This window comes from Canis lupus, chromosome 10, assembly GCF_003254725.2.
Source record: "Canis lupus dingo isolate Sandy chromosome 10, ASM325472v2, whole genome shotgun sequence".
Lineage (NCBI taxonomy): Eukaryota > Metazoa > Chordata > Mammalia > Carnivora > Canidae > Canis > Canis lupus.
In genome coordinates this window covers 7,777,889-7,785,733 of record NC_064252.1, presented here as the reverse complement: position 1 = coordinate 7,785,733, position 7,845 = coordinate 7,777,889, and the positions used below count along the sequence as shown (strand labels likewise).

General features: G+C 48.2%; 1 protein-coding gene across 6 annotated transcripts in view; it reads right to left on the bottom strand.

Annotated features, from left to right (window-relative positions):
* Positions 1-4,032: 4,032 nt before the first annotated feature.
* The window catches only part of TBC1D30 (TBC1 domain family member 30), an 84,391-nt gene continuing 80,578 nt past the window's right edge, over positions 4,033-7,845 (bottom strand). For 4 of the 6 annotated variants that reach the window (XM_025476709.3, XM_025476711.3, XM_025476713.3 and 1 more), the window contains one exon: positions 4,033-7,681. In XM_025476709.3, coding sequence (XP_025332494.2) covers positions 6,897-7,681 — 785 coding nt within the window. In that variant the 3' untranslated portion in view covers positions 4,033-6,896. The remainder of the gene's footprint in view (positions 7,682-7,845) is intronic. The other 2 variants (XM_049115744.1, XM_025476715.3) reach the window with 1 other exon arrangement.

Genomic DNA, 7,845 nt, shown 5'->3' with positions numbered 1-7,845 from the left:
CCTGTGCTCCCGGGGCAGCCACCTCACCAGAACTCAGATGCAAGTGGAGGGAAGGGCAGCTCGCCCAGCAAAATCAGGGTTTTGCTGCAAAGGAAGATAGTTAATTATGGGCAGCAAAAATAGCAGCGTCCGCAACAAATCTTGTGAGGTTGGAATTACTGTTCTCACCGTATACATGAGAAAATCAAAGGCCCCAGCTGTTAAGTGATTTGCACAAAACTCATAGAACTGGGAAGTGGCATGGATTGGATTTAACCTCAGTTAGGTGTGGGCTAAGGATGAGTGGGTGCTTCTCGGGTAGACTGGAGCAAGGGGGGTGCTCTAGGCAGAGGTTTGGGAAGACACAGTTGCAGGGATGCTTGGAGGGCAAGCAGCTTTCTTTTTTTTTTTTTTTTTTTTTTTGAACCATCCAGGAAAATATTTTTATACAACTTAATCCTGAAGATGCATCATGTTTGGGAATTGGTCAAGAGAAAATCTGAATCTTCAAACCATTTCAGAATGGCTTTACATAGCCCCCACCCCCACCAACACTTTGGTCCCCATCATTTATCTGGGAAACGGCCCAAAAGAGATCATTTCCCTTCTGGGGCAGTAGCACCTAGTAGTCAAACTTCCTCACTCCAAGCTGCTTATATTCGGGGGGGGGGTGGTGGTGAGGGAAGTGGGGTTAGGCTCGTGGTCCACTGTTGTAAACTGCAGCTGATCTGAAATGCCAACAACAGCAATGAGACCCTCCTGAGACAGAAGGGGCTTTGGAAGGGAAGGGCAAGCAGCTTTCAAGGAACTTCAAGTCGTTTGCAAAATTGTCAGATGGTGCAGCAAAGAGCTCAGTCTGGTGTCAGAGGGATCGGGACTCTTATTTACCAGCTAGGTGACGGTGGCCAAGGACATAATTGCTTACACCTCACATTCATCATCTGTAATACATGCTTCATGGGGTTCTTGGGAGGAATAAGCCAGAGAACATAATAAAGGGGTGGGGACAGCACCTAGCACACAGTATTGTGCTGATGATAGGTTGGAGAAGGTGATGAATGGGAAAGATGGTAGGAAAATAGGCTCAAAAAATAACCATGGGCCAATCATGCCAAGATACGGATTTTAGATTTTATCCTCCAGAAAATGGGGAATGATGGAAGGATTTTGACCAGAGGGATGGCCTTCTTAGTTTTTCATTTTAGAAGGATCACTCTGGTAGCAATATGTAATTACAGCAGTGGGGGTCTAGGGAAGACTATTAAAATACTTAGATTGACCGGTGGTTGCCGAATCTAGCTCAGTGTTGAAATTACTAGGATTTTTGTTTTAATGCAGATTTCTGGACTCCTCAGGGATGGGGAGACATCTGGGCTGAGGGATCAGCAAGTTTCCACTCAGCCCTGTTGGTCTCTTAAGGAAACTGATCCACCTTCCCAAGAATCAGCATTGCCTAAAGGAGAACTAGGATTACAGCAGGAATGCAAATATTAAGAATAGTCAACTCTCTAGTTTTACCTCCAAGATTCTTGAGACCCCAGGGGGCAGAGTGGGGCCATGGATAAGGAGTGGGGGTGCCGAAAGAGGTGAAGAGGACAGGATGGAGCATGACTTTTTGGGTCATGAGTCTGACCAGAGCTGAGCACCAGGAAAGATGTACTCAGGTTTAGGAGATGCCCCACTGGGAACCTCCTGGAAGCTGATCCAACCCAACATTTGCCCAGTCCCCTATTTGTTTGGCCACAGGTCGCCTTTGTGAAAGAGCTACTGCCTGGCTCTGTCTGCCTACTTTTAGCCTCCATCCAGAAGGGCTTCCCATCCACAGCTGTATCCCAGGGCTCTATGACTCTAGACTTTGCTGACTTCAAACTGCTTTGTGTGGGCAATAGATAATAGTCATGTCAACGGGCCAAACACTCATGGGCCACTGCATTTCCATCTTATGGATGAGCCATAATTCACCCATTTCCCTTATTCTCAGATGTTTACATTCTTTCCAAATTTCTATTAATAAATTTACTGCAGTGAAAATTTGCCCACAAAACTTTTACTGCTATCACTTCCAACTCTAAAGTATCTAATACTTTTCGAAGAAACCTGGTAATGGTTATTTTTCTCAAGTTTGAGTTCAAATCTCAAACACTACTTTCTTCTCAAAGGTTGCAATTCGAGATCATCTGATAACGTTTGATACAGTTCACCATTGAGCAACTCCAGGGTTAGGGGCACAGTCAAAAATCCACGTATAACTTCTGATTCCCCCAAAACTTAACTCTAATAGCCTGTTGACCAGAAGCTTTGCTAATAGCACAACTAACACATATTTTGTATGTTATATGCATCATATACTGTATTCTTATAATAGAGAAAAGAAAATCTTGGGGGAATCGTAAGAAAAATGTATTTACAGTACTACACTGTATTCATCAAGTGAGTCCACATAAAAGTGGACCTGCAGAGTTCAAATCTCTGTTGTTCAAGGGTCAACTATACCTGTTGATGATTTTTTAAAAAACTCTTAGCGAGCAAAGAATGAAAAGTAAGGGGGATCCCTGGGTGGCTCAGCGGTTGAGCATCTGCCTTTGGCTCAGGGCATGATCTTGGAGACCCAGGGTCGAGTCCCGCATCAGGCTCCCTGCCTGGAGCCTGCCTCTCTCTCTCTCTCTCTCTCTCTCTCTGTGTGTGTGTCTCATGAATAAATATTTTTTAAAAAAGAATGAAAAGTAATTTCTTTAACCTGATAAATGATACCTACCAGAAACCTCAGCAAACTTAATGGTTCCCTTAAAAGTCAGGAATGAGCTATAAATGCCATCACTGCTCTAAGGGTGGCAATTTGACAACATACAGGACCGAGAAGTGTTCATCCTTTCTGACCCCGTACCACCATCTGGATGAACATACCCCAAGGAAACACGTAAGGCTCTTGGTGAAGACAGAGGTATTAAGACGCGCCCCAAGAACTGCCTGCACACAGGAACCACCTGTTTGACAACAAGGCTCTGGTTCTGTGAATTCTGGCATGAACAGGTGATGGCACCCAAGGCACTGAAAGTGATGCTGTTGTGAGAGCACTGACTAGAAAGACAGCTTAGTCTACCTCCGTGTGTGTGTACACGTGTGCACAGACAAGAGCATACTGGAAAAGCCCATACCAGAATACTGATGATTCCTTATGCTCTCTTCTGCAAATTTTCTTAAAATACATGCTACTTGGGCAGCCCTGGTAGCTCAGCGGTTTAGCCCCACCTTCAGCCCAGGGCCTGATCCTGGAGTCCTAGGATCGAGTCCCACGTCGGGCTCCCTGCATGGAGCCTGCTTCTCCCTCTGCCTGTGTCTCTGCCTCTCTCTTTCTGTGTCTTTCATGAATAAATAAATAAAATCTTTTTAAAAATACATGCTACTTTTTCAATTAGAAAAAAACACATATTTTAAATGCTGCCTCAAAGGATGGCTGTAGGCAGCAAAGAAAGTGGCTCAAAAAGGGTAAAGGGAGACTTTATGAGGGGAGCAGACTGCAGCTGTGCACATGACCCCAACTCCCTGTTCATCCAAAATCCATAAGACCAGGGAGCTAGGCTACATTCTTACTGTTCCACTTTATTAAAACAAGGGTAAATGACTAATCTAAAAGGGGGATCCCTAGGTGCTCAGCGGCTTAGCACCTGCCTTTGGCCCTGGTCATGATCCTGGGGTCCGGGGATCGAGTCCCACGTTGGGCTCCCTGCATGGAGCCTGCTTCTCCCTCTGCCTGGGTCTCTGCCTCTCTGTGTCTCTCATGAATAAAATCTTTTTAAAAATCAAAAGGTGAATTTTACACACACGTTCTTCAAGAAACTCTCCGTTTATTCATACTCACGAACCTGCTATTCTGCAAAGTTCCTCAAAGGTCATGAGCCATCCAGTCATCAGGTCGGAGGAGATGGAGCTTATTGGGCTGGTTCCCTGGGTCATGTGACCAAGGTGGGGGTGGGGGGAGTCGAAGGGGAAGGGGAAGGCCAATGTCACAACAGTATCCCCTGCACGCGCTCAGAGAGAAAACGGCACACCAGCTACAACAATGAGAATCTTTATGCACAGGTCTGTAATCAGTACAATTCCTCGGAACAACAATAGAGATCCGGAAAAAAAGGAATACACGGTTTCAAACAGTGACAGCCCAGAGGTCAGCATTACCAACTAGGTGTAAATCATCTGGAGGCTTTTGTAAGAGAATGGAGGTGCAGGAGGTGCAGGAGGTGCAGAAGCGTCGAAGGAGTCCACTCCGTGCACAAGGCCCGACCAGGGACAGGGCTAAAAATAAAGAAACGGCCACTGGCAAGTGCTTCTGGTGCTTGCACCCAGTGTCCAGGGCATGGCGAGGATGATGAGTCCAGGCTGGTCTTCACACATGCTGCGTGCTAGCGGCTACTGCACACGTCCCCGTTTTCTAAAGTAGGCAAGGTTCCAAAATTAACCGATTCACGCTGCGATTACATGGTAGGATGCATGCACGTTATTGGTACATAGAGTGCTTTGATGGAAATCCGTCGGTTTTTAAAATCCTGACAAGGCCATGGTGCCCCCTCAAAGGGCTAGCATCCTTTCATTTCCTCATTCTTTCATTTGGGATCCATACTTACTCCAAAGCATGTGCCATCTCCTTTATCCCTCCTCCAGAAAGACCAACCCCAGGGAATGGGGCAGAGGGGACACGTGCTGCTGAGGCTAAGACACCCCGCAGACAGCAACAGCACCATCCTAAGGACGGTGGCAAGGGGCCTCCACCTCCCTCCCCACCTCCCTGAACCCAGATCCTTGGGGGAGCAGAGAGCTGACTCAAGAGAAGAAGGAACAATAGTCTATTCGAGGCGGACAACCCCCAAAGGGATGAATCTATTCTGACTCACGTGGACGGGGGAGGAGGAAAGAATAGAAGGTGGCATCATTGTTATCTGTAAAGTTTTAGCAGATGGAAGAAAATCATGTCATGTGCTTAACTTTGGAAACTCAGCAGAGGGTCCCACTCCCTGGGGGTGGAATGCAAAGCAAGCCCAACATTCCACCTACGCCCTTCCCAAGACAGAGGTGGTGGGCACGGCTGCTTTTTAAGCAGCGGCATGCTAACTTCAGATGGCACAGAATTCCAGACCGAAACCGCAATGACTTTTTAGTCATATTTTCCATCTTCAGTTCCTTTGGGGGTATAAATACCACAGAAGGGATTAAATGGCTTTTCTCACTGTATGTCATTCTTGTGTTTTCTGTTCAAGAGAGCCCACACAACTGCATTCTCCATTATAAAAATTAATACGTCTCGTAGTAAAAGCCCTCTCTAAAATTATAGCTTTGGTTTCAGGATTGGCAATCCAATTAGCTCAAATTCGCATCGACTACATCAACAATATGCCTGCAAGCGTGGCCACGGTCTTTCAGAGATGAGGATAAAGACGCTGAGTCTATGCTTCCAATGATAGTAAGAGAAGGGGACTGAGGAGTGAGACTTTGTTCGAACAAATGACAGCTGCACAAAGCATCTTTAAAATGAACTACCTTTTTGGGTCGAAAGGTTAGAGCTGGTTTTGTGAAATGCCATCTCAGGCCTCTATGACATCTGGAGAAAGGTCCTCTGAGTCTGGAGGGAGCGTAGTGAATGGCTTTCCGGGCTTGGTTTTTAGAACCTATGTAGCCAATGCATCTGTGCACAAAGAGCATTCAATCCGCCTATTGCGCCGGGGGACACGTGACTTAAGTCACGCTGAACAACCAGGAGTATTTACCTTGAGTGTCTGAAGTGCTGCTTCACCTCCGTTGTGACTCAGAGCTCCCATCTGCATAGTGGAAAGAACAGGTGCTGTCTCTGACCCGCTGGGACCGGGGGAGAGGTGGGTAAGAGAGAGCTAGAAAGCACTAACGCCTTCTCCAAAGAAAGGCAGTGTTCAAGTAACAAAGTACTCCACAAAGTACTCCAATCAAAGAAGCACAAAATTCAAGTAACAGAGTGGCAGGTGCTGTGTTCTGGCTTTTGAGCAGCAGAGGCCTCACCGCATCTGCCGTGAAGAGCTGGTGGGTAAATGAGCCGCGTGGACCAGCTCCGTGGAGAGGCCACCAAGTCATCCTACCACGGAGGACCATGACTCTTCTGAAGAGGAGAGAATGAACCTTGGGAAAAGCTTAGTGGAATCAGCAAGCTGCTCAGGGCGATTGTTTAATGCATATCCAGTGTGTGTTCTCTGCATAAGATCTTCAAGTTGGTGGGCCAACCTAAATTTCAACAGATAGAGGTTTTCTTCATTTTGCAGGTAGAAATACAAAGAAAGGCTATCTACATTTTTCTCTTGCACTTCAGCATAAGAATTAAAAAAAAAAAAAATCTTGAAACTGGCTGAAGGGAACTATTAAAAGACAAACTCACACACACAAACATTCCCCCAGTGGGGCAGGAAGAGGAAAACTGGGAAGTTTTTTGTTTTTGCAACTAAGACACTTACTTCCTTTTCACAGTTTCTGTTCTAGCAAGCTAGTGTGTGCATGCTTGAGGATCGGTTAACACCCAGAGAACCAGAAGGTTTGGGGGAGCGGTGTCCCAGGGACCGCGAAGGTTCTCAGAATGGGAAGGAGGAAGAGGAGGGGTCGATAGCCTAGAGACACGGTTGTCTAAACAACTCACAATGAAAAATTGGGAAAACTTCACACTTTAAAACTACGGTATTTATTCTGGCCACAAGAATTTGCTGGATCAGTTATGGGTGGGCGGGGAAAACACACCCCGTTCTGGCTCCCCTTAGGAAAGGCCCATTTCCCATGTTTACAGATTGGTGTTCATCTCTGAACCGATCTACTCGTTTCCATTGGACAGCTACGACTGTCTCGGAGCCATTCAGCCGGAACCCCTCCACCACCAGGAGAAGGTGCATCTACGTGGAGCTTGAGGCCCGTCACCGTTTCTTAGTGCTGCTGTTGCCGCCACCAGACTTGCTGAAGCTCCTGCTCATGTGGGGAAAGTGCACGGTTGGGGTTCTTTCCGTAGGACCATATAACCCCAAATTCCTGGCAGTGGCTGACTTGCGCAGTGGTTTGACGCTGGGGAAAGGGCTAAAGAGGGGCGCTTTCGGGTGGCCGCCCTGGGGGGGTCTGCTTGCGGCTTTGTGCTCACCAGGGGCATCGGGCTCTGGGAAGTGCTGCGGGCAGGGCGGGCGTGCCTTGGGCTCGGGGTCTGCAGCAGCATCCCTCTGCTTCAGCTCCAAGGCCTCTAACTTCACCTGGACCGCAGACACGTCGGCGTCGGCCTCCCCAAAGGCTGGCTCCGGAGACTGTCCTTCGATCGTCCTCCCGGCGCTGCCTTCAGAGCAGCCGCCGTCTCCTCCTCCAGCTGTGGCTGCACAACTGGACGGACCCTCTGCTGCCCCCGGGCCGCTCGTCTTGCCACCCTCGCTCTGCTCCTCTATCAGCCCGACGGTGTCCCCGCAGCCCAGCTGACTCTTGGTCCTCGTCATGTTCTTTTTGTGGACTCGGATGTGGGTCCTCCAGGGCGAATTGAGCTTTGTCTTGAGGTCTTCATAGGGGACAGGAGACGTCTTGCCTCCCGTGTGACCGGGGATGTGGATGACCGCGTTCTTGGCCGGCCTGTTGGACATTTTCATCTTCTTTCCTAGAAGAAGGTGGTTGATAACTGGAGAGTTGTTTACCTGAGACGGGAGAATGCTGGTCACTGGCCCTTTGTCTGGAAGAAATGGTGAAAGGTTGTGTGAAACGCACCGCAGAGGACCCGGCCGTCGGGGCGCAGGAGTCACGCGGGGCTTGGCCCCCCCAAGCCCACCCAGGTCTTGCCCCAGTTTGGACAGAGTCACGTGACTGAAGGCAACAAACACTGAATTCAATTGTGGA